The sequence below is a fragment of the Chiloscyllium punctatum genome, chromosome 24 (assembly GCF_047496795.1).
Source record: "Chiloscyllium punctatum isolate Juve2018m chromosome 24, sChiPun1.3, whole genome shotgun sequence".
Classification (NCBI taxonomy): domain Eukaryota; kingdom Metazoa; phylum Chordata; class Chondrichthyes; order Orectolobiformes; family Hemiscylliidae; genus Chiloscyllium; species Chiloscyllium punctatum.
In genome coordinates, this window is record NC_092762.1 from 77,303,985 (window position 1) to 77,330,794 (window position 26,810).

Genomic DNA, 26,810 nt, shown 5'->3' on the forward strand with positions numbered 1-26,810 from the left:
CACTAAGACTAGTGGCTATTCTGGATCACTTTTCCTTTACCTCTACATTAGTAGACAAATATCCACAATGATTTTCATACCTTACATCAACCAACTTGGAATATGTCCCACTGGGACTAGTAAGTGCAATTCTCAGATCACCTCTTCGAGTGTAGCTTAGTGACAATCTAACCACCACGTGTTCAAGAGATCGGATGTATTTTTTAGTTTGAGAACAAGGATCAACATATTTCTTGATAACAAGCTTGTCAGAAATAACTCTGAAAGAACAATTTTAAAAATATATGCTCTAAAACATTTAAACTTAATGCAAGACTTTAAAATTCACACTGATTATGGCTTACAGTTAACAGGGCTTCAAGTGAAGTATTATTCAAACATTAAGTGGGTGTGGACAATAGGGTCTCCCTTAACAAAGGAAGGCATAATATGGACAAACAAATTTCAGCCAGAAACTCTTGGCAACTTCAACTAAGAATTGTTGTCTGAAGCTTGGGGGACAAACCTCTATCAGTCCCATTTTCTCTTTAGAGATTACATGTGAAGAAAAAAAAAGCTTTAAATGAAGCAAGTCAATTTGAAAAAACTACACAAGATTGGAATCTCTTTTGGCATAGCTGCCCAATTCTTTGAAATTTGCATCACAGATAGACAGGATGGTTAAGATGTCATTTAGCATGATTGCCCTCATTGCTCAGACCTTTGAGTATAGGAGTTGGGACGTCATGTTGAGGTTGTACAGGAGGCCTCTTCCAGAGTACGGTGTACAATTCTGGTCACCCTAATAGAGGAAGGATATTATTAAACTGGAGAGGATTCAGAAAAGATATACCAGAATGTTGTTGAAAGTAAAGGGTTTGAGATACATTAAAAAAAAGGATTGGAAAGGCTGCGACCTTTATCATTGGAGCATTGGGGAGGTTGAGAGGTGATTTTTGAGGTCTATAAAATCATGAGGAACATAGATAAGGTTAAATGGCAGGTGTCTTTTCCTAGGGTGGAAACTAGGGGACATATTTTTTAAAAAGGGAGAGGAGAAAGATTTACGGTTTATGTGTAGAATGAACTGCCAAAGAAAATAGAGAATGCAGATACAGTTACAAGCGTTTAAAAGACATTTTGATAAATACATAATTAGGAAAGGTTGAGGGATTATGGGCTAATTTAATTTGGAAATATACTCAGCGTTAATTAGCTAGACCAAGGGGTCTGTTTCCATGCTGCATGACTGATTCTATAATATCCATTAGAATTTGGCAATAGTCAGAGTGTCAGTTTTTTTTTCCAGAAAATGAGATAGATTTCAAGAGGATCAGAGCAAATATGACAAGCATACATGGTCATGGGGCATGGTGCCTGGAAATTGTTTCTAACAAACAAATTTCAAAATGTTGGGAGGCAAAACAAAAATCTAATTCTATGCAACTTAAAAAGGAGGAATTAAATTTAACCTTATGAGCATCAGAAGCCAGTTTAAAAGCTACTCCAGATTGCTGCACCAGTGGATTGTTTAATGTTTCACAGAATGATTTCAAATGGAGTTGTGCATACATTATATAAAAATCACAGATGACCAAGAATGTGTTACATATAGCACTAAGGCTCGTGAGAATACTACAAGGCTGCAATACTGGTTAAAGGCTTAGAAGAAAAAAAAAAGTACTAAATCACTTTAAAAAAGGTCAACCAGATTGTATTGCAGCATTGTACCATACTCTAGCCAAAGATGGTGTACTCTACCTCAGCTATTATATTCATAAGTAATTTGAATTTTGAGGGACTGTCGCTTCAGTAGCTCCAAACAATTTGGAATATCAATAACATAAGGACATAGCAAAGATACAAATCTTTCCAGAGCATTACTAGGTTTGATCTATACACAAGTTTAAGAGATCAAAATTTACAAGACTGTTAGGGCTTTAAACACACTCCCAGCCAGCTCCATTTTCATATAATATGCACAATCTTCAACCTTTTGCCCAATAGCAGATTAACTAGTCATTTGGCCAATGGTTGTCTGAGAAACGATGATTCAGAATGACTGTGAACCTGTATAACTGCATAAATTGCAGCAGACATTATTATTCATTGAAATGTTTCAAAGACTAAATGCTACATTGATGAAAGTTATTTTTCTGCGACATCATTCAAGCCTTCTTGTACACTTTCCTAATTTTTGAAGCCAATTGGCACCATTAGACAATTTTTGTTACCAATATTAAATATTAATTTAAGAGTTATAGCAGGGGGCAGGGAAATTATGATGCGTTGAGGCATGACTTAGGATGTGTGGATTGGAAAAGTAGATTCCAAGGCAAGAGCGTAATTGATATGTGGAACTTGTTCAAGGAGCAACTATTGAGTGTCCTTGATAAGTACGTACCTATCAGGCAGGGAGGAAAGGGTCGTGTGAGGGAGCCGTGGTTTAATAAGGAGTTGGAATCCCTTGTTAAATGGAAGAGGGCGGCCTTTGTAAAGATGAGGCGTGAAGGTTCAATAGGGGCGATTGAGAGTTAAGGTAGCCCGGAAGGACCTGAAGAGAGAGCTAAGAGCAGCAAGGAGGGGACATGAAAAGGTCCTTAGTTGGTAGGATTAGGGAAAACCCCAAGGCTTTCTATAGGTATGTTAGGAATAAAAGAATGACTAGGGAAGGAATAGGTCCAATCAAGGATAGTAATGGGAAGTTGCGTGTGGAGGCTGAAGAGATTGGGGAGGCACTGAATGAATACTTTTCGTCAGTATTCACTCAGGAACAGGACATTGTTGTCGATATGAATACTGAGGCACGAATAAGTAGAATGGATGGCTTTGAGATATGTAGAGAAGAGGTGTTGGAAATTCTGGCAAGGGTGAAAACAGATAAGTCCCCTGGGCCTGATGGCATTTATCCTAGGATTCTCTGGGAAGCAAGGGAGGAGATTGCAGAGCCATTGGCCTTGATTTTTGTGTCCTCTTTGTCTACAGGAGTAGTGCCAGAGGACTGGAGGCTAGCAAACGTGGTTCCCTTGTTCAAGAAGGGGAGTAGGGATAATCCTAGTAACTATAGCCCAGTGAGTCTCACTTCTGTTGTGGGCAAAGTCTTAGAGAGAATTGTAAGGGATAGGATTTATGCACATCTGGATAAGAATAATGTGATCAAGGATAGTCAGCATGGTTTTGTGAAGGGCAGGTCGTGCCTCACAAACCTTATTGAATTCTTTGAGAAGGTGACTGAGGTGGTAGATGAGGGGAAAGCGGTAGATGTGGTATATATGGATTTTAGTAAGGCGTTTGATAAGGTCCCCCATGGTAGGCTACTGCAGAAAATACAGAGATATGGCATTGAGGGTGAGTTGGAGGTTTGGATCAGGAATTGGCTGGCTGGAAGACGACAGAGGGTAGTAGTTGATGGCAAAGGTTCATCTTGGAGTGCCGTCACTAGCGGTGTTCCGCAAGGATCTGTTTTGGGACCATTGCTGTTTGTCATTTTTATAAATGACCTGGAGGAAGGGTTAGAAGGTTGGGTGAGCAAGTTTGCGGATGATACGAAAGTCGGAGGAGTTGTAGACAGTGAGGAAGGATATGGCAGGTTACAACGGGTTATAGAGAAGCTGCAGAGCTGGGCAGAAAGGTGGCAAATGGAGTTCAATGTAGCTAAGTGTGAGGTGATTCACTTTGGTAAGAGTAATAAAAAGATGGGGTACTGGGCTAATGGTCAGATACTTGGTAGTGTGGAAGAGCAGAGGGATCTTGGTGTCCATGTACACAGATCTCTGAAAGTTGCCACCCAGGTAAATAGTGCAGTGAAGAAGGCATATGGCGTACTAGCTTTTATTGGTAGAGGAATTGAGTTCCGGAGTCCTGAGGTCATGCTGCAGTTGTAGAAGACTCTGGTGCGGCCGCAACTGGAATATTGTGTGCAGTTTTGGTCGCCATACTATAGGAAGGATGTGGAGGCACTGGAACGGATGCAGAGGAAGTTTACCAGGATGTTGCCTGGTATGGTAGGAAGATCCTATGAGGAAAGGCTGAGGCACTTGGGGTTGTTTTCATTGGAGAAAAGAAGGTTTAGGGGTGACTTGATAGAGATGTACAAGATGATTAGGGGGTTAGATAGGGTTGACAGTGAGAACCTTTTTCCATGTATGGAGTCAGCTATTACAAGGGGGCATAGCTTTAAATTAAGGGGAGGTAGATAAAGGACTGATGTTAGGGGTAGGTTCTTCACTCAGCGAGTCGTAAGTTCATGGAATGCCCTGCCAGTAGCAGTGGTGGACTCTCCCTCTTTATGGTCATTTAAGCGGGCATTGGATAGTTATATGGAGGATAGTGGGTTAGTGTAGGTTAGGTGGGCTTTGATTGGCGCAACATTGAGGGCCAAAGGGCCTGTACTGCGCTGTATTCTTCTATGTTCTATGTTCTAAATGTAGATTCCAAAGCTACAAATAAGAGAAATTATCCCAAGTACAAGATAACAACGTGTCACCTGCAATTACTCAATGGTGAAAGTGCAGAAGTTTTTAAAAGGACAAGAAATACTATCAATTCAATGCAAGTTGTTTTTCTGTGAAGACATCATTCAAGCTGCCTTGTACACTACTTTTAAATTTTGGAGCCAATTGCCGCTATTAGACAATACACATTCAATATTAGTAACAAAGGAAATTGCCTAATAGCACCAATTGGCTTCCAGAATTAGGGGAAAAAAGTGCATAAAGCAGCTTGAATGATTTCTTCAAAAACAAACTTACATTGAATTGATAGTTATACTGATTCAAGGTTACACTGACTAAATTGGAAGCAAAAATTGGAATCCAACTAGAGCAGAGTATAAACATTAATTTCAGTCCATTTCTGCCTTCTAAGTATAACAAAACTAAAAGGGGATGGTCAATGTTCGCTCTAATCTTACATTTAAGATCATCCTCGGCATGCAAAGTAACAATTGGAGTTAGTCATAAATTATTTCGAGGTGAAAATAGTATAACAGATTTGAGTTGTGAATGAATTCCTAATAAAAAAAGAACTACACAGAATTGTAAGACATTCAAAGCCATCTGTAATTTCAATATAGTATACAAAAATTCCAATCTGTATTCACATGCTTACTGTGGAGATTTACTAATGTCTATGGAGCATTCTCTCTGTGGGTTCACTGTCAACCACTTTGTTGCCAAATCCACCAACAATCCAGCATCCAGTAGTCCATACCCATAGTGATGGCTCACTGAAAGTAATTATGACAATTTACAATCAGTTAGAGAGTGTCCAACTGTGATTTTGGAAAGTTTGAAAACAGTGCAAAAAAAAAATTATATCCAATCAATATTATATTTATCAATATAATCAATCAATAGCTTTAATGTTAAAGCCATTACTTTTCAAAAGAACTTTAGTTATGTATTGGGCAAAGTTAGATCAAAGTTGTGCAATCTGTCACTTTACATCTAAAGCAAAGAGCCAAATCCAATCTTCGAATTAATTTTCAAACATGGTCAGTTGCAAGGTTTCAGAGTCTCATTCTTTGTATCCATATTGAAGATCTGATCATGGATGCTCAACTCAAATGATTACATGTTGAATACTGTACCAAAATAAATAAAGCTAAGGTTCAATTAGACTGTACCATGCCACTGGTAAAGGTAATTAGGTTTGAGGAAGATCATTTATGATCAACTTCTTAAGAGTCAAATTCATGGTTATAAATTCCCCTATGAACCTTTGTGCAACCAGGGTCTCAAACTTCAGTTAAATGAAGGATGGCAACTCATTTCAAATTTTATGGAAGAGTTATTCAGTATTCTGATGGGCTTAATTTTACAAGCAAAATTGCCAAGTATATAAAATAAATTAGCTTCGTTCCATTGTTTTAGTGTGGAGATCCAAACAAGATGCTTTACCTTAAAATTAAGCCTCCATACAAAATGCAAAACAATTTTAGTCAGTATGCTGAAGTACTAAACAGCCTATTGAGACAGTTAGATGGAATCTATCAAAACATTGGTTTAATCTGCATTTAGTGCAAGTCATTATCTTAATTATGAGTTCAAGGTAGTTAGAAGCAGGGACCCGGAGGATTATTTAAGTTGATGATCCCTGTTTAGTAGGTATGCTCACTAAGAGCATTGGATGATATCTTTGTGAGTAGTACTCATTCGGATGTCCTCCAATACTGACCAGCAATCAAAACCAAACATGGCATTAATCTGGATTTCAAGTATTACTTAAAACAGATACACAATTTCTTGCTAGTTTGCTGCTGGACCTATAAAAAGAGCTTCTGGGTATATTGGGAATCATTCAGGACAATTTTATCAATGCATGGCAACATTTATTCTGGAAATTCAAGAACTGCAACCAATAGGTGTAATGCTGTGCTATCTACAGAGGACAAAATAAAAAGGTTGGTCATCATCTCCTTGGTTTGGGTTAGGGTAAGTGTTCAGATAGCACACCACCAACTGCTTCAGGAGAGCAAGCTCTGGGATAGCATCCTTCTCTACCATTCCTCCATGCAAGTAGATGACATCCCTCTTGCACTTGGACTTCGCTTATTATTGCCTAGTGCTTGGAGCCATTCTAACTGGAACACTGCACATAAGAGGTTATACCTCTGTGGATGAGGGAATACACATTTTACTATGTCGAACAAAACTCAAAAATCAAAATTGGAGGTCTAAGCTTGTAGAAGCTTAGTTTAGTTTTTCCAGACAAATTCAAGTTATGGTCATCAGCATCAAGGGCTAAAACAGTGCTGAAGCCAGACTCTCAAATGGAGATATTCGAACAGTACTGCTTTAGATAAGTTTCTTTAAGGCCTTTGAAGAGTACATCCTTCAAAAGAAAAAACCTGTAGGTGCTAAAATCTTTAAAAGCCATTGTTTTGTTTAAATGAATGTATGACTTATTGAAGACAGTCAGTTTTGTAAAACATGCCATTTAAACAAGTTCCTTACCTTTGCGGCCCACACCATTCTTGGTCCAGTCGCCTGCTTTCAAATGCAAAGGTTTAGATGCTCTCACCACAAGATGCTGCATATCACGCCAGGTCAGTGTAGGACTACAAACACAAACCATATATTGTTCTTTTGTTGGAAGTTAAGAATTGAAACACATTAACAACATGCATCATTATGGAGTTCTTTTAACATAGAAAAAAAGAAAGAGAGTGTGCCAGTGCTTTTGAGACAAATATGTTTTTAGTTATCCCAATATCATGTCAAAATGTAAACGTAAAAGGCAAGTGGGACTGAAAGCAGAGATATATACACAGAATGAATTCTAAAGCATGGGGCTTAGGTGCTTGAAGACACAGCCATAAATGGAGACAATCAGGAAGTGTTGAACTATAAGCCAGAGTTGGAAAAAAGGTTCAGAGATAATAACTGCACAAAAGTACGTTTGACAAGGGAGAAGAGGTATTATGGAATTTTTAGCACAGAATAAAAAGTGGAATTGAAAATGGTTATGGAAAGAACGTAGTGTGGTCAGCAAGGCTGGCAATGTTGGCAATAGGCATTTCTATGCAGTAGGACAGTGTTGAGAAGAGATTTATATGGGCTGAAGTGAAGAGCATGGAGGATCAGAGACCAGCCAGGAATTCATGGGAATAGTCAAGGGTGGTAGTAATTTTTAAAACAAACTGGAAGATTTTTAACAGGTGGGCCGAGATAGCCAATGTTAGATGTCGAAATAGGCTGTACATATGATGCAGAAGACTTGTTTTGGAGTTCAGCTTATTGATGAATGACCTGATTCAACTCAAGGTAGGACCTGGAGTAGGAAAGTAGTGGGTTTAGTGCATGAGTTGAGACAAAGTCTCGAGTGTAGTGCTGGAAAAGCACAGCAGGTCAGGCAGCAATTGGAGGAGTCGTCGACAATTGGGGCATAAGCCCCTTTATCAGGAAATAAAGGGAGATGTGGCTGTAATAGCAAGTCTGCTTCAGGACATGGCTGAAGAGCTTCAGGTCAGGAGGAGATGACCTGGGGGTACAGAGACATGAGAACTTCAAGGTAGGCATCCTTAGAAGCAGCTTTGCAGTAGAATGGAAATCAACTAGGAGAAAAAAAAAGTACTGAGGACTGAGGCAAGGACAGTGGTTTTAAAATTTTTCATAAGTTCTTAACTGCATGTCACTTTCCATAGCCATATGTCAGAGTTACTGGTGTAACACTATGGTTATGGAAAGTAACCTCCAGTTAAGCATTTATGAAAATTAAAATCCCCGTCCTTGCCTCAGTCCTCACTTCCTCCTAGTTGATTTTAATTACTCATACTTGGCAGCTTGTGGAGGAGAATGAGATGGAAATTGACTGGGAAAGATTGTAGAGTTGTGGGAGAGACCCAGATTTTGCCATTGAAATGTATTGTTTTCAAAGAGAAAACGTGGTTGAAAATGGAGATTAAGCCTGCACGGAAGAGGGATCAAGCAATTTTGATAATAGTAGGAATTAAGTATCTCAGTGGCTATGGAGGCTAGAAAGGAAACAAAAAGAAAAGTGGGTAAAATCAGCAGTGTAGTGAGATCAAGGAAGAAAGAGTTGGTAAAGAATGGTAGATAGCATGAAAACAGAAATCGGAGAATATTGTGGAATCAGATTGGAGTTGGTGGGAGTGGGGACAAAGCAGAGAACAGCAATCTTAAATAAAGACAGAACTAGAGCTCTTCACACCTTGGAAGAGTCAGAGGCTATAATAAATTGTTGATAATTGGTCATCTTTGTGCATGCCTAAAATTCAGTTATGAATCAGATGCTCAGGTAAGAAAAATAGAATTGCAAACAAGTTAAAATTGGATCATCTTCCTACACGTGCATCAAGAAATCAGCTACTCAAAACTGAAGAATTAAAAATGTTTAGTATCTGAACTGAATTTCAAATCAATCAGAAAATTCTGTATATATCAAGTGTGTTGCTAATATTTTAGCAATAATTGCTATGTTGCTTGGAAATAGTATCTTAAAATACAAAAATCCATTCCAAATGAAATATACCCTCGTTCAATATGCTTACCCACCAAGAACATTTTACTGCACTTAAACAGAATTACTTTGCTTCCAGAGCAAGGGCTATGATCCCAGCAGCAAGTGGTGCAGATGCTGATGTTCCAGTGTGTTTCTCTGTACATCGTAAGCGAAGATCAGTTGTTACCTGGGAAGGGGTTGAAGCAAAAAAAAATAAAAATTACGAACACTTGACTAATTTTTCTCCAAACCATGAAAGCTGACCTTTTTAAAAAGGTCTCTTGTACATCAGCTATGGCTGAAGTGACCCATTTGTACAAATTAAAACCCCATATTTGACCACATATGGTTATGAATCCTACTGTATGATTTTCAGATGCCTTCTTTAGGAAGAACTGAAAACTCAAAATGCAAATACTTTTAGACTTAAAAATAGGATTTTCCATCCTGCCCATTAGTCAGCAGGCATAAGCTAAATCTTCTGCTGAAGTCTAATCACTGCTACAGCCACTGGCACATAAGATTGATCTGCACTTTCCTTCCATTCCGCCTCCCTTCTCACCTTAACCCCTGCCCCACCCCACTAGTTTAAAATCCCAGCTCCTCAGAATAAAATCACCACCCCACTTAAAGGAAGTAGTTCAGAAGATTTACTTTTGAAAAGGCTGGTTGCTTAGTATTAGCTTCAAATGAGGAAATATTGCACCAGTTAGGCTTATACCCAGAGAAGTTAAGAGCAAGAGTCAATTTGATTGAAATATACCTCAAAAGCATCTTAAGTTGTGATGTAGACAGGATGTTTCCTTTTATTAAGAGAATCAGAAACCAGGGGGTCACTATTTAAAAATAAGGAATAGCCTAATAAGACAATGATAAATTTTTGCATAGTTGAGTCTTTAGAACGCTCTGCTTCTATCCACCTTTTGAGGGCAGAGTCTTTGAATACTTTTAAAAGGAAGTATCGGGTGGAAAGGTTATTGGGGTAGGTGGGTATGTGGAGGTGAGGTTACAAATGGATCAGCCATGACCGTATTAAATGAGAGCAGGTGCAAGGTGCCAAGTGGTCTACTCATTCTCCTAACCTACAAGCTTGCATGTCCAATATTTCAGAGCATTCCCAACTGCTGATACAAAAGTGACACATAAGAAAACAAAACTGCCTAAAAAGTGAGACAGAGCCAAAGATAAAAATTACTTCAAAAATACCTGACTAATGGCCAATCATAATACCTTGTGAAGAAAGAAGGCTAAGATTACTATCATCTCACCAAACAGTGGCAAAATGTTAGGGTAGAGTATATTAAACAAGAAAGTGAAACCAGATATCAAGCCACCTTAAAACACACCCACTTAATTTGGAAAAAAATGCAAAGATGCAAAAGACTAACCTACTCAAGAGATGACTGTCAGTTATTTAACCACATTAAAAAGTATGCTGCACACCTGGACTTTTACCTGCCACATAGTCAACCTGCTGCAATTAATTCTTTCAAATGGCTTGAGAAACCTGGCAGTTGAAGGAAAGCTGATGATTTGCTCTCATGCTAAGTGCCTTGAGGAAGTCCCACCATCTCAGCCTGTCCAGCTACATTCCCTACTCAGTCTGCTCTTAGCATCAATATCAGTTTCCCAGGCTGACTGTTGGGCAAGGAGGAATGGAGACAGTCAAGTTCAAAGTATGTCTGCTAATTTAACAGTAGCAATGTCTGGTATCCCCATTACTTTGCTACTATAAACCCCATACCCTTCCAACAACAAATGAGCGCCAGCAATTTTGTCTTTCAACACAAACAAAAATCAATCTTTCTTACAATCTGTTTTTCCAATCTGGTTCCACTGCTGTAAGTGGTGGTTAGCGTTGAAGAGCAGGCCTCGCTGTACCATGGAACATTCCCTAGTTGAGTTGTGCTGCCTACAGACAGTGTGTAGATGCTGTTGGTATAGCCATCGCAGTTACAGTCATCATATTGGAAGCCTCCATTACCAGATGCCCAAACGAAAATGGAACCAAGACCACCTCGACCCTAAGAACAAACAGATTAGTTGGTTAAAATGTATTGGAGGGGCTCCAAACTTTAAACCTTGAATCCATTATAAAAAAAGAAAACTATATTAAAGATAGAATAGTTGTAGTGCATTGCTCTATGAAATAGCATACAGTTTTCAAAAGATTAACATCCCTTCCTCTTCCTCCCCCCACCCCCCCATTACAGTACAGTTTTGAAATGGTTAGCAAGAACAATATTTCCCCTTCCCATCCCCCAAAGAACCTGCTTTGTAGCATTAGCAGGACTTCCTGGAACTAGTAAAGCAAAGCATTCTTCCAAATGCTCAGACCCAGAAATGAAATCCAGATTTAAAAAGAAAGAAAAAAAAAGGACAGACAAGTGAAACAATTTATAAAATGATCGACAGGGTACAGCAAACGTTGGAGGAGCTGTAGTCACTGGTTGGAGATTAGAACTAGAAAGAGAGCTCAATAGATTCCACAGATGTTTAAAAAGACCAGCTGGGCCACAATTCTGAGATTCCCATCACCCACAAATTTTCACTAATGCAAGATAAGTAATTGGGGGGGGGGTGGAAGAGAAAGAGAAGTCTTCAACTATCAGTCTGTTCAAGGATCCAAGGGAAAAGCTGTCCAGCAATATTTTCTCTTAGGGTTGGTTATCTTTAGCCTAATGGAGTCAGAGCTTTCATTTAAGGATGCTGGATGTATACTATAGATTCTGAGGTGGGCAGGCAAAAACAAAAAATGGAGCATCACCCACCTGTAGGCTCAGGTTAAAGAGAAGGGTTATAACTATTTTTAGGGCTGTGAATGGGAGAAGTTTTTTCAAAGGCTGATGAGTGTTCAGAATTCTATCCAAGAATGGAGATGTTGAGGCCTGATGCAGATAGGAAAGGGAAGTGGATACAAGTTCAAGCATGACCATATGCCTTACCCTTGTTTTTTTAAAAACATTGAAGCATTATGCTATCCTCGCATCTTACACAAAGTTTACTGAAGGCAACTAGAGTGCTCTAAGTCAACAGCATAACAAATTTACTTTATTCAACGTAACAAATAAACAGAACACTATATTACATGGGTTTCATTCCTAGGTGACCTGGCAATTCTAAAGTCACTAAAACAAGCATTTACAGTAAGAAACCAATACATTGCTGATTGAGATGTTCTAAAGTGTTAAAAATTTTGTAACAGGAGAGGTTTTGTTAGATTAAAGAGGAGTAGTGTTAAAAAGGTGATCTAAATGACCATGTTTTTTGTATAAATTGTTTGCATTGCTTTAGGTTTAGTGCATAGATTGTAGTGTACACACAATTTCATGTTCTATAGACTAGCATGAACATTGCAAAATAAAATGGCTCTAACAATTTTTCATGATCTTACTTTTGTAATACCCCTGAGGAATGCCTGACTTGCCAATACTGCTGGCCCTTCCACAGTCTGCCCATTGTCCTCTGGGCCCCAGCTAGCACTATAGATGTGAATGTGTTGAGGGTTGAGGCTGAGCGAGCGGGCTTCCACTACATCAGTAATCTCACCATCAAGCATTCTTACTCCTGCAGACAAAAGAAATAAGTTATACAACAGATCCCACAAAACACCACAGAACCATAATTTGTAAAGTACAAATGTAAAATAGTTCTAAAGCTCTGAACCTTATGACCAAAAAGGTTAGATAGCTGTCTAAATATGAAGAACAAAGTCATATACATGTTAGATATCATGTAAATGTGGACAAGATTGTTTAATATTCTCCATGCTTAAGTTCAGAATCACAAATGTATGGCATAGAGATGATCATTCATCCCATCAGGTCTGCACCAACTCTGAATGAGCATTATTCAGTACTATTCTTATGCATGATCCCTATAACAGAATATTGTTCCTATTTAAAATCATCTACTTCCCTCTTGAATGGCACTCAAAGGAAAATCATCAAAACATCTCCAATACCTTTACAACTGAAGTTTCTCATTCATTAATCTGTTGTCAAACTACTTCTGCACTTTAATGTGTTTACATATTTCATAAAGTATAGTGTGCACAACTATGCACAATATTCCAACATGGTCAAACAAGTATCATGTATAAATTCAGCATATCTTCCTTGTTCTTGTACTCTATGCCTCTATTAATAAAGCCTATGATACCATACAAATTTAACTACTTGTTTTTCCTTTGCTGTTAGTGACTTATGCACAAACATACCTAGGTTCCTCTGGTCCTATGTACTTTAAACATTTGATTTTAGACTGGCTCTCCATGTGCTTTCTTCCAAGAAGGAAGACTTCTCTACATTGAATTTCACCTGTCATCTATTTGGCCACTACAGCAACTTGTCTTTGTTCTTGTCATGTTAAGCTGAACATGTAGGTCAATATAAACATATTTGTCAAGAACAAGTATAGAAATACTGCACCACTCTCCTTTGGGATTGCAAAAAGAAAATTACGTGCCCAAGGCATTTTTAGGTCAAATTGATTTTGTACAAACCAGTAACATTAAGGGTAAAGAGGAAAATTCAGTAGCTGTTCAGTGCAAAAGGTTTAAAAATTTAATTATTTTCTACACAGGCTAGATCTTTCCCAAGTATGTCCTCATTAAAGATGGGTAGTTTATTGTATTCAAATGTAGAACTTAACACAAGCTTACTGGCCTGCATGATAGTAAACAATGAATAGAACGCTCAACTGATCACCTAGCAACATACTGCTAATATATTCCTTTCATGCCCCATTGACTCCTGCAGGGTCTTTGCATTGCAATGAAGTCAACACAGATGAGGGAATGAAAAGGCAGTCTTTTCCCATTTTTCAGTTGAAGGTGGGGAAAGCAGTAGCATGGTGACCAGACAAACTGCCTACTGTTTAGGATCTGTTTCACAAAATCTCTCATCACAAACCCACAGTTTTACAAAAGACCATAAATATAAAAAGAAGTTAATTCATACAAAGGTCACAGTTCTTTTTAAAAAAAAATTATGGCACAGATTTTGCATTCAGTGGCAAAGCAATAGAGTGCACTGCTGATCTTGAAGAAAGCTACTCAAATCCAGTGTTAGCCATTGGAAATCTCTAGTATCAGTAACACTCATACAGGATCATTAAATTTGTCAAGCAGTTAACCACACTAAAGCATTCAGACAGCAAAAGGAAGCAAAAAAAAAAAAAAAAGATTGTATAGTTTACTTTACTTTAATAAAAGCAAAAAAAAAATTAGACATGCAAAGTTGAAAAATAAAAATGGAATTGTTTCTTAAATCTATGAGATTTCATAGAATGAGAAATTTGACATTTTTACAAATCAGTTTTTCTGGACCAGAAGGGGTATTCAACTTTAGTGACGAATAATTTAAAAATACATTTGACAAGGATAATTTGATTTCAAGAACAGAATTACAAACCTGAAAATTCAGTGATTGACTGCCTAGCAGACAATGATATTACTGTCATCAATTCAGTAAATAAACAGATTTTCTCATGAGCACCATGGTAGTGCATTCAGAGGACCAGGAAATCACTGACAGCCAGCTTCTAAATTTTCACTTTTAATTGCATGTGTGAATGACGGATGCGCTGTTGGGCTTTGCAGCATAACAGTGAATGTTGATAATTTGCCATCAAACCACAAAATCCAGACTTAAAATATTAAAAGCTATTGCTATTCAAGAACTACCTTTAAAAATTATGAAAAGTAATTGTTCATCCTCAGATCTATTTGTTCCTCAACCAAAAAAAAACTTATTGATCCAAAAAAGTTAGCATTAAAAATATCCTCACAGGAAAACCTGCCATTCTTAATATGAACAATTATACTTTACCACCAATTTTGGCATTGTATGCTACACCAACACCACAGAGATTATTGGCCACAGCAGCCACTTCACCTGCACACCGTGTTCCATGCCTGTTAAATACAAGATAGTTTATTGAAAAAGAAAACTCTGGAGCATAACAAACCTAAACAGAATCAAGAACTTATTACTGATAGTGAAGTGTCCACTAAGCAATTGTTAGCCTAATATTTTAGCAGAAGTTTAAAATTTATCTACTTAAAATAAATCCGTTTATAACAGCTCAAAATAGCTTCACAGGAACAGCAGAAAGAGACATGCACATTTGCTTGTGAAGATCATAATTTTTCATTTTAGGAGTTTTAAGTGGCACTCTAGTCAAACCAGAAGCAATTTAAAGTGTGCACAAGTTCAGAAATTTCCAAACAATAATGTAGAAGAGAAAGTTGCATAGAACTATGGCATACTCCAAACAAGTCAATATTTTTAGTTTAACATGGCAAGGAGCAGCAACAAAAATCATTACAGGTCTCATACCTTGAGGGAGTTCCAGCAGCAAAAACACATCCCGCTAGAGTGTCATGTTTAAGCCTGGCTTGAATTTTCAGATTTTTAAAAAAATATAAACTGAACATTAAAAAACTGCAAAGACAAGCCCCCCAAGAGTTACCAGACTTCTGTAGATGGAGACCGAAGAGTAGTTTCAAGACAGAAGAAAAACTTCCAGATTGGTGCAAGCCACACAAAAAAAAGTCAAAGTTGAAAGGGCCACTAAAAAAAAGGGGAGTCTCCCGACTGTCTCAAACTGAAGGTGCAAAAATGACAACATGATCGGAATCAACATACACCATTCTTGGTTTATATAAAAACACAACCGATGGAATCGTGACTAGGAAGCCAAATTTCTTTCCAAGCATCAAGTATTTGCTGTTCGGATCTTCATCTTCTGAAGTCAATCTGCCCTCAAACATGCTACAACACACTGAGGAGGGAGAACTAGAACCTAGTCCTCCTAGCTCAGCCACTAGAAGCGGATCTGCAGAGGTCTATCCAAAGCGAAGTCATCCAGTTTGTCAAGATAATAACATCTAGAGAGATCCAAACAGAAGATCCAAACAGCAGACTCCCTCCCACAAAGTTCACCTGGGTCCCAACCTGGGAATTTGACAAAGAATCTTGCAACTTATGGAGAATATTTTGCATTCGTTAAAATGAAGGTCTTGTAAAAGATGAATTCCCTCTCAGAAGTTACAGGCATACCACAAGAGACACAGATTATTAAAGCCATAAGAGTATTTTATCTTAACCCATATCTAACCTGGAGGTAGAGCATGCGCAAAACATTATTGGGGTACATGGGAGGGAATAACTAACGTTCATTGTTAAACATGCAATTGCTTGCCATTGAAATTATTCAATTGGAAGGTTCCTTGATTTAAAAGAATACACACCTTTTACATAAATAAAACTGCACAAGTAGTAAGGGGGGTACATTCACCATCTGTGGCAAGGATGACAAAACCATAGTCTAGGATCCATGTGGAATAACAAAAAGAGTTCTCTGCACCTGAACAGAAGATTATTCAAGCATTTTAAAAGATCTGGTATCTAAAATATAAGTACTCTGACCTTCATGAACAGAGGACAAAAAAAAAAGCCCCATAGTAGGAATACAGGCCATGTACCATCGTACAACAGATTATTTTGCTATTTATTTGGAAATCTTCTGTATCTTTTGGACATTTTAGAAATACAACTAGAGGTTTTATAGTCTCCTTGTGCCATCTGGTGGATGTACTTTGCAGAGCAGCTTTGAAAATACACCATTAAACATCAAATCTCGTGCTCTACAATGTATTAGTACCGTATACACTAATGTGGCTTGTCATTGCTCCTCAGTGTATCCTCTACAACTATTTTGCAGCAGACATTCTAAATATGAAAGTTACTTTAATATTTAGCTTCTGGCCCTTCAGTGGTTTCTGATTTTAAAACAAAAATTAGATCAGACACCACAAACTTGTATCCTCTAGTCCAATACCTGTGCAATGTTGAGGCTGCACTGCATTGCTGGAAATGTTTACTTATTAAAGACATTGAGAAAATGAGTGCCATTCAGGGGGACACAAAAACAGCATCACTTGAGCAGTCTCTTCACAGATATCACCAAAAACTCAATACTCATTCACCTTGACTGGTGTTCATGGGGAGACATTCCTCAACTGGTCACATTTTCTGTAATGAGTTTGTCCAAAAGTTAAACTAAAATGGTTTATATTCCAGATATCTCAAGTGTAATTAAGGCTTTTCTCCTTTTCAACTGTTTATCTAATAAGTGGAACATACCACAGTTACATTTAAGTACAGATTAGTGTTATGAGCTGAAAAATGTGTTGCTGGAAAAGCGCAGCAGGTCAGGCAGCGTCCAAGGAGCAGGAGAATTGACGTTTTGGGCATCAGCCCTTCGTCAGATTAGTGTTATGCCTGGTTAGAGTTGTCCATGACTAAGCAGAACAAAGTGACCAACAGCTACCGATGGCATTAGCAGCAGAATATGGCTGACCATAGTTAGACAGCCTGGGAAAATACTTGATTAATGTAGCCTTCAGAATAAGAACAATGGTAGCTCTGTAGACCCAAGGTAACAGGAGAGAGAGAGAATATGCAGCTGTAGTTGTTTAAGCACAAGACCTAGATAAGAACATTTCACACCAATTTAATTAGTGAGCCTCTCAAATTATTTAATCAAATCGGTTACAATACTAATAGTGGATTTTAGTTAAAATCCTTCAAATAATCATAGATATATAGATTCTGATGTAGTTGTAGATTCACCTATATGTAAAAATGTAAAAGTCACTAACTGTATTAGGGGAAAAGATTCAAATAAAATAAGAGCAAACCAGTTTTAGTCGGTAAAAAGCAGCCCAAGTATCATTACAGAGAGAAACAAATCATAGGTGTAGAAACTAGCAGGCATAACGTGTTCATTCAACTCATCCCAATAAGACATCCAAAGATAAAGATGGGGTGCCCAGTAAATATGATAAGAAAGTGCTCATAAATTTAAGCTAAAGAATTCTAACATTAGATGTGACAAGAAAACTTTGGGCAGCATGGTGGCTCAGTGGCTAGCGCTGCTGCCTCACAGCACCAGGAACCTGGGTTTGATTCCAGCCTCAGGCATCTGTGGAGTTTGCACATTCTCCTCGTGTCTGCATGGGTTTCCTCCAGGTAATCCAGCTTCCTCCCACAATTCAAAGCTGTGCAGGTTAGGTGAATTGGCCATGCTAAATTGTCCAGAGATGTGTAGGCTAGGTGCATTAGTCAGGGGAAAACAGTAATAGAGTAGGGGAATGGGTCTGGGTGGGATAATCTTCAGAGGGTCGGTGTGGACTTGTTGGGCCAAATGGGCCATTTCCACACCATAGAGATTCTATGATAACTTTGTTGGAATGGATATATTCTTTTGTATTCCCTGTACAGAGGACTTTTAAAAAAAAAGGTCCTTAAGTGATAGGCAATTGGCAGTTAATGTGATGCAGGTGGCAAATGTCTAGGCAGGAATATACTTGAATACACAGTGGCTATTACTAAAAAACCCCAAGAAAAAGGAGATAAGAGTCTGGTAAACATCATGAAGCCATGAGGACCAGGGAGTTGACCACAAGTCTGTCATCTCTAGCCATTCAATGAAATGATTGGTTTAATTGAAAGAGTATGTAATTAATAGGTTGGTTTGTAACTGTTAAAAGGAGGGATGAAACAAAATGTATGTTTTCTGTTATTCGGTGAAGACCTCTTCAGATTTTCAGAGGGTTTCCCCCCCCCCACTGAATTTCAATAAACTCTGATGCTAGAAGTGAACTCCTGGGTGTCAAGTGAATCATTTGGTCATTCTATTGCAACAATCCCAATTATTATTAACTACTCCTATTTTAAAACCAAACAGTTTATTAAAATGGATGCAATGTATCTTCAGCATGAGCTTCACATAGACCTAAATAAGTAGGAGTATTCAGTCATCCAGGGATTTTCACATCCCTTTAAAAATGAATTAAAGAAACTTCAAAAACAGCTTGTCTGATGAAGACTGAATTTCTCCAAAATGTGTACCACCAATTTTCCACTATTATTGTCTCTATGGATTAGAATAATGTCAGCTAGAATATGAACTCCCTCTTTGGGACTATTGGCCTGGTCGAATCAGGGAGCCCTGGATGACATGTAAACATGAGTGTCAGGAGGTTCTGTACATTCTAGGAGCCAACTGTGAAATTGCCAGATCAGTGTCACGTACTATGCATATAATCAATATACTGGCCTTCATGGAATTATTTCAGATTCTCTCAGCCAAACCAGACTGGGTCAACCTACAGCTGTAAACTCAACAATAGAGAAAGTGGAAATCAATCTACACCACCCACTTGTTTAGAGAAAAGGACTCTGAACTTATGGAGTTAAAAAAGGAAGCCAGTGTTGCTCACTTTAAATGAGCAACAAAAACAAACCAGGAAGCAACTTTGCAGACAATTCTACCAGAAAAAAACATCAAGTTGCTGTAAGTTATGTTAGCAGCTAAGACACTAACAGCAATATCTTGAAAATGGATGATCCTAACAGAGGGGTTCTTTCAACCTGCTCCAATTTTAGATTCACCCAAGAGCCAAGTTTCTAGGAACTAAACTACAAAAAAACAGTTAGGATTTTGTAAAGGAACAACTCCATTTAAAATTAGAGGCCTGCCACTGAAGAGAATAAAGAAACAGCCGATCCATACTAGTTGAAAAGGTGTTTGCGCATGGGTAAAGATAGACATACTTGAATTCAGGGTCAGGGGATAGGGGTTAGAAATAAGTAATCTGTACCATACACGTGCGCACACAGTCCATTACAATAACGAGCATAAGTGTCAGAACCTTAACATTGAAAGACCTTTGCAACTGCAACAGGCCTGCCTAACTGGTGATTTAGATTCACTTTGAATTGCTGTATATCTGTATTTGATAGCTCTAAAAAAGTAATCATTTTATATAAAGCAGTCTATTAGATAGTTCAGCTGGAAACCTAGTGTAAAGAACTCACCGATTTTCATCGTTAAAGTTATATCTGGGTTGGGGGTCAGGATCATCATCATTTATATCAAAGCTTGCTTTAGGGTCCTGCAAAAAAAAGATTTCGAATCTTAAAAAGATTGCAGAAAATCTGCAGAGTTTTGTTTATGCTTTGTGAAACTAACATGATAGTAACTCTGAACTGAACACTGACCTCTCAATATCGTAACTGATTTCAGTTACATATTCAACAAACAGAAACACATGCACTTTCATCAGGAGTAGACCGTAGGAGATTTTTCTCCCCCTAAATATTTAATAGCCAAGAAGGACTCAAATGATAATTTCAGTGCACAGACAGACAGACACCTATCCATCTGCCTTTGATATTAATTTAAATATTCTGCCAAGATGTGCATTTGCACATGTACAGTATGAAAACTGTTGACAGCCAAAAGATTTCAGTGAGTAGTGAGGACCTCAAAAACACTTGAGGCGGCATTCACAGGGGCTTTCAAAAGGTAATTTGGATAATTGTCTGAAAGATAGAATAATTGAAGGACTAGAGGGGAGACACAAGATAGTGGGACTACTAGAGTGCTCTTACAAAAGGTCCAGCAAATACTGGATGGGCCAAACAGACTCCTCTGTATGGTTCATTCCTTTCAGCAGTATTCTAACTAAAACTCAAGGTGATATCCATACTGATCTCCAACATTTGTTTCTTACGTAAAGAAAAAAAGTTACACTATGTTAGAAGGTTAGGGGAAGTGAGGATCGCAGATTCTGGAGATCAGAGTTGAGAGAGTGTAGTGCTGGAAAAGCACAAGCCAGGCAGCATCTGAGGAGTAAGAGAGTTGACATTTTGGACATTAGCCCTTCATCAGAGATCAAAGTTACATAACTCAATGGAAATACCTACTTGAAAATATACATGCTGAATGGGTGCTCTAAAATAATTTCCCAGACTTAAGCCTTGTATTATTGAAGTATTACACTTATTTTCTAATGAATCCTCCAAAAACCATTTTCAGGCCATGATCAAATGCATGTGTTTGAAGCATTAATACTGCATGTACTGTAAAAGTTCCAGAAGGAGATGGAAGGATATTAAAACTATTTCATATAGTTTTCTAGTTAATGGAAAGCTTTAGAACTTGACCTCTACTGATTTAGAAGGCTTATATGTAATTATATTCAATTTTCTTCATAGAAGTTAATCAGCTTTCAACATGACAACTGTAAACTTGAGTCAAAATTGTATATTTAAGTCTGACCTTAAGAATTGGGCACATATTGCAAGCAGAAATTTCAGCATAGGACACAACACAACACTGATGGATCAAGAATCTTTCATGTATGGTACTTAATGTTTCCCCATCTACCTGCTTAAAATTAAGCAGATAAATTTGTGAACATTAATTACCTCAGGATTATTCAATTCAAAACAAAAAAAAGACAGAAGGGGGTTTTCTTTACACCTTAACCAATATTTTAGATTAGATTACTTAGTGTGGAAACAGGCCCTTCAGCCCAACAAGTCCACACCGACCCTCTGAACAGCAACCCACCCAGACCCATTTCCCTACACTTACCCCCTCACCTAACACTACAGGCAATTTAGCATGGCCAATTCACCTAACCTGCACATCTTTGGACTGTGGGAGGAAACCAGAGCACCGGGAGGAAACCCACACAGACATGTGCGGAGTTTGCACAGAGTTGCCTGAGGCGGTAATTGAACCCGGGTCTCTGGCGCTGTGAGGCAGTGCTAACCACTGTGCCACCACACTGCCCCTTTACCAGTTTAATTTTTCTCATTCATTTCTGTCTGAGCACTTCCCTGGATATTTATCGACGAACATTTAAGTTCACTGCCTATGAAGCACCTGGGCCATCCTAAAGTATACAGCACCTAGTAAAATGTATAGCAAAGAATTTCTTGTGTGTAAACCTAAAGACAAGTGCATTTCATGAAACAGTTGGTCATTTCCCCTTACTTTATTGTAGCTGTTCACAAATGACAAAGACTGAAATGGTTTTACATGGTACTTCAATGAGAACTTACATAATTTTTGGCCAAGTCTGGATGGTTCTTCTCTATTCCATCATCCAGGATGGATACCACAATCCCTTCACCTGTGTAACCCCGCTTCCAGGCGGACAGAACGTTTAGGTCATTAGGGATCGCATTGTTCTAAATAAACACAAGTTTTTGAGATGCAAGCTTGAAAATAAGTAACCAATATTACTGTGATCCCTGGAACAAGTACATATACTTTACAACAAGTTCCCAAAAAGTATGAACATTTTAACCAAAAACACAAAAGAAACAATTCACCAAAGTAGAAGTTATCTGCCAGAAGTCAAAAATGAGAGAGACATTGGATTTACTTAAACCCAAGTATCAAATTTTTGAAGCATTGATCACTCATTCTGCAAATAGCAAAACAAAAGTACTGATAGGATTCACTATTTTCACAAAAAGTGGAGCAGAGGGGAGCAAGGTTCAAGGCTCACATTTACATTTGTTATGCAAGTCAGAGGACAGTGTCACCAAATCAGGGTGACCACATAGTAATGAAGGAGTCTGAATGGAGAGGAGTGCTATATATTTCAGATGAAATATTGAAGAGAGGCTCCAACTGCCCCTTGGCCTCAATTTAAGAGCAGGGGAGTTGACCCAGTGTGAAAACAATAAATGCTGGCGATCACAGCAGGTCAGGCAGCATAAATGGAGACAACAAGCTAATGTTTCAAGTCTAGAGGATTCTTCATCACAGCAGTAATTTGCTCTTACAGTCATCCCAGTGACTTGGCCAATATTTATCCATTGGTAAAAAAAATCTAATTATCTAGCTATTATCACTGCACTTTGTTGGAACTTGCTGTTCACAAACTGACTGCTGCTTTTCCTCAAATAAAAAAAAACCTCATTAGCTGCTTTTGAGACATTTGTACAACTGACACTCATGGAAAGCACCATATACTATAAATGCAAACTGTTCTTCCAAATTTCATGCTCATTAGAATGCTGCTTTAACCATGCCACACAATTTTTCTGCCTTCTTCAACCAAGTGTGTATTGTATTATTTTAGGTCTCTTCATGTCAAAGAAAAACAAGCATACATTTAAATACAAGTAAATGTGACTGAACAAAAATGTATTTTGAACTAATTAAAAGGTTACTCAGATTAAAAGAAACAAGTGTTTAATTCCAAATGCATTCCAGCAGCATGATCTAATTTTCAGTAATTTTACAAATCTAGTATTTTAATACCACATACTACCAAACTCACGCTGAGTCAACATAGTTCCCAGTTCCATGAAGTCCTGCAGCCAAGGCAGGCAGACTTAAGGCAGCCATTTTATAACTGAACTTAGTTGATAAACCTGCACAGGCACCAATGGTGTTGGTTTAAAATGAATTTAAAAAAGAAGAAGATAATTTTTTTTAAAAAGACTTGACAATATTGGCAGGAAGTCAGAGTATGACGCTGGAAAAGCACAGCTGGTCAGGCAGCATCTGAGGAGCAGGAGAATCAACATTTCGAGCATAAGAACTTTGTGATGAAGGACCATGCTCAGTGTTGATTGTCCTGCTCCTTGGATGCTGCCTGACCAGCTGTGCTTTTCCAGAGTCACACTTACAACTGATCTCCAGCATCTGTAGTCCTCATTGTCTCCAACGTTGTAGAAAAGTCCACTATTAACATCTTTGGGGTTACCATTGACCAAAAAACTCAAATGGAATCACCACAAACAGTGGTGACAAGAGAAGCTCAAAGAGGCTAGGAATATTACAGCAAGTAAATCATTCCTGACTCTCCAAAACCTGTCCACCTACATCTACAAGGCTCAAGTGAGGAAGGTGATGGAATACTCCTTACTTGCATGGATGGGTGCAGTTCCAACAATAGTTTGGGGCAGCATGGTGGCTCAGCATTAGCCCTGCTGCCTCAGTGCCAGGGAACTGGGTTAGATTCCTGCCTCAGGTTACTGTGTGTGGAGTTTGCACATTTTCCTCATGTCTGCGTGGTTTCCTCTGGGTGCTCTGGTTTCCTCTCACAATCCAAAAGATGTGAAGGTCAGGTAAATTACCCATGCTAAATTGCCAAGTCGGGATAAATTTAAGGTAGGGAAATAGATCTGGGTGGGTTATTCTTCAGGGGTTCGATGTGGACTTGTTGGGCTGAAGGGCCTGTTTCCAAGTTGCAGAGAATCTAATCTAAATCAAAACAGCATCCAGGCCGAAGCTGTTCACTTGACAGACACTATATCCACAAGCAACCACTCCTCCAACACCTACACTCAAGGGCAGAGTATATGATCTACAAAATGCACTGTGGAAATTCATTGAGGATCCTCAGCAAACACGTACCAAACCCAAGGTCAAGTGCAGCACACAGATGGGAACAGCACCAGTAAATATCTGCCCAAACCACACCAGATCCAGACTTGGAAATATATCCCTGTTCCTTCAATGTTGCTGGGTTCAAAGTCCTGGAATTCCCTCCCTAAAAAAAGAATTGTGGGCGAACCTGTAGCCCATGGACTGCATTGGCTAAAGGAGGCACCTCATTCAAGGGCAACTAGGAAGCAGCAATAAATATTGGCCAGCCAGTGAGGTCTGTACCCTATAGGTGAATAAAGAAACTAATTTCTTGCAACTTATATCTTGTAGTTCACAGGACCCAAAAATGAAAAACTGAATTTGTAAGCACTTGGTCAACATTTTCAAAGTTAGACAAGTTATATAGAGACAGAAAATGAGGTATGCAGCATGGAAACAGACGCTTCAGTCCAACTTGTCCATGAAAACTATTATCCTAAATAAATCTCATTTGCCAGCATTTGGCCCATTTCCATCTAAATTCTTCCTATTCATATACCTATCTAGATGTATTTTAAGTATTGTAATTATATCAGCTTCCATTACTTCTTGGCAGTTCATTCCATACACTTATTACCCACTGCGTGAAAAAGTTGCCCCTTAGCTCCCTTCAAATCTTTCCCCCTCACCCGAAATCCATGCCCTCTAGTTTTAGACTCCCCTGCCCAGAGACCTTTATCTTATCCATACCCCTCATGATTTTATAAACCTGAGGTCACCCCTCAGCCTCTGACTCCAGGGGAAAAAGGCCCCATCTATTCAGCTTCTCCCTATAGCTGAAACCCTCCAATCATGGCATCATCCTTGTAAGCCTTTTCTGCATCCTTTCAAGTTTTACAACATCCTTGCTATAGAAGGGAGGCCAGAATTGCACAATATTCTAATGGTGGTCTAGCCAATGCAGTGTATAACCACAGCATGACCTCCCAACTTCTATACTCAATACTCTGACCAATAAAAAGGAAAGCATATCAAACACCTTCACTATCCTATCTACCGGTGACTCCACTTTCAAGAAACTATAAACTTGCACTCAGAGGTCTCGGTTCAGCCACACTCCCCGGGATCTTACCTCTAAGGTGTACAAGTAATGCCCAGATATGCTTTCCAAAATGCAACACTCATTTATCAGAACTAAACTCCATCTGCCACTCCTCAGCCCAATCATCCATTCGATCAAGATCCTGTTGTACTCCAGTAACCTTCTCACTGTTAACTACATCTCCAATTTTGGTGTCATCTGCAAACTTACTAACCATAACTGCTATGTTTACATCCAAGAAATTTTATATTAAAAAAGTGACAAAAAGGAATGGACCCAGCACTGATCCTTGTGACACATCACTAGTCACAGGCCTCCAGTCCACCACCTTCAAGCCAGTTCTGTATTGCCACAATAATTTAATCTGTCACAGGTATATGGCATAGCATACAATATGTACTATTAGACAGGATTCCTGTAAAGAAATGTCAGTACTTCATTTCTACTTTAAAACTAGCCAAGACAGAATTAATGCAAACTGTTAGGAGCTGCGGTGTCGCAGAGCAAGAATCCATTATTACTTTAATGATTGGAGATTTTCTCATCCAGAAGAGACCAAACTGCTTAAATTGATATACTAGCTCAGAATTTAGAACTACCAAGAGTAAACTTCAATGTTTGTTGTGGTCTTGTGACAGATAAATTCTGACAGCATGAAAGAAAGTCAAGGCTAAAAGAATTCACAGTAATAAGAGACTTGGGACAGGTATTAGTACAGGTACAGCAAAAGACTTAACAGTTGTAAAAATAAAAATTGTGTATTGCTAACTTTGTAGCAGTTACATATGTTGACGAAAGCACTCAAAACCAGAGAAAGTCAGACTCCCACAATGCACAACAGTAAAGGATAAAATTGTATTTTTGAAAGTGCCTGTACTAACAAATAACAACTGCTAACTTAATTCAAAAATTGTTTTTCCTATAGCCCTGGAAGGGAAAAAAAAATTTCACACTACTTTACAAATCTTTTTCAGATTGAATATTGTCAAAGCTCACTACATCACTTTCCACCAGTCTGCCTCTACCCCTGCAAAGTACTCAAACTTACCAAATACCACTGCTTATGGTATAGAGGATCTGAAGGAACAGAAAACGCTCGCTTCTGCCGACTTTTCACTACTTGCTGTTCCAGCCACTTCACCTTAAATAATAAGATAGCCATGTAACTCTTCACATCAGACAGTGAGGTCAAATTCAGAAATCAGAACTAAAAAACAATATTGACAAATACCTCAATAAATCATTGTTAACAAAGTGAGGCATGACTTCATCCTGCCAAACTTCAAAAGTTTAGACATACAAATGTCATAATCATACTTCAAAATTGCAAATCTCATTTTACTCAAATCCTAAGTGCACAAATCAATGTCCATCTTCCAAGAACTTCGTTTCAATTTCACAAATTAAGGTTTTTACCTTGCCACTCTACTAATAAGTCCTTATCACAAATGACACAGATGCAACAGAAATAAACTGATTCACAGGACATTGGCAATAAATGCTGATCTAGTGGTGGTGTTGGGCTGCATTCTTGAAATGCTGTAATCGATGCAGTGTAGTTACCAAAGGAAAT

At 38.4% G+C, this 26,810-nt stretch overlaps 1 protein-coding gene across 1 annotated transcript in view; it reads right to left on the minus strand.

Annotated features, from left to right (window-relative positions):
- LOC140494713 (proprotein convertase subtilisin/kexin type 4-like) overlaps positions 1-26,810 on the minus strand; it is a 43,800-nt gene that overhangs the window by 13,865 nt on the left and 3,125 nt on the right. Inside the window, exons 3-12 of the mRNA XM_072594228.1 lie at positions 26,286-26,378; positions 21,870-21,998; positions 19,833-19,909; positions 14,775-14,860; positions 12,338-12,510; positions 10,755-10,967; positions 9,030-9,130; positions 6,936-7,039; positions 5,089-5,206; positions 81-260 (exon numbers count right to left, since the gene is read on the minus strand). Of these exons, the coding sequence (XP_072450329.1) occupies positions 81-260; positions 5,089-5,206; positions 6,936-7,039; positions 9,030-9,130; positions 10,755-10,967; positions 12,338-12,510; positions 14,775-14,860; positions 19,833-19,909; positions 21,870-21,998; positions 26,286-26,378 (1,274 nt within the window). The remainder of the gene's footprint in view (positions 1-80; positions 261-5,088; positions 5,207-6,935; positions 7,040-9,029; positions 9,131-10,754; positions 10,968-12,337; positions 12,511-14,774; positions 14,861-19,832; positions 19,910-21,869; positions 21,999-26,285; positions 26,379-26,810) is intronic.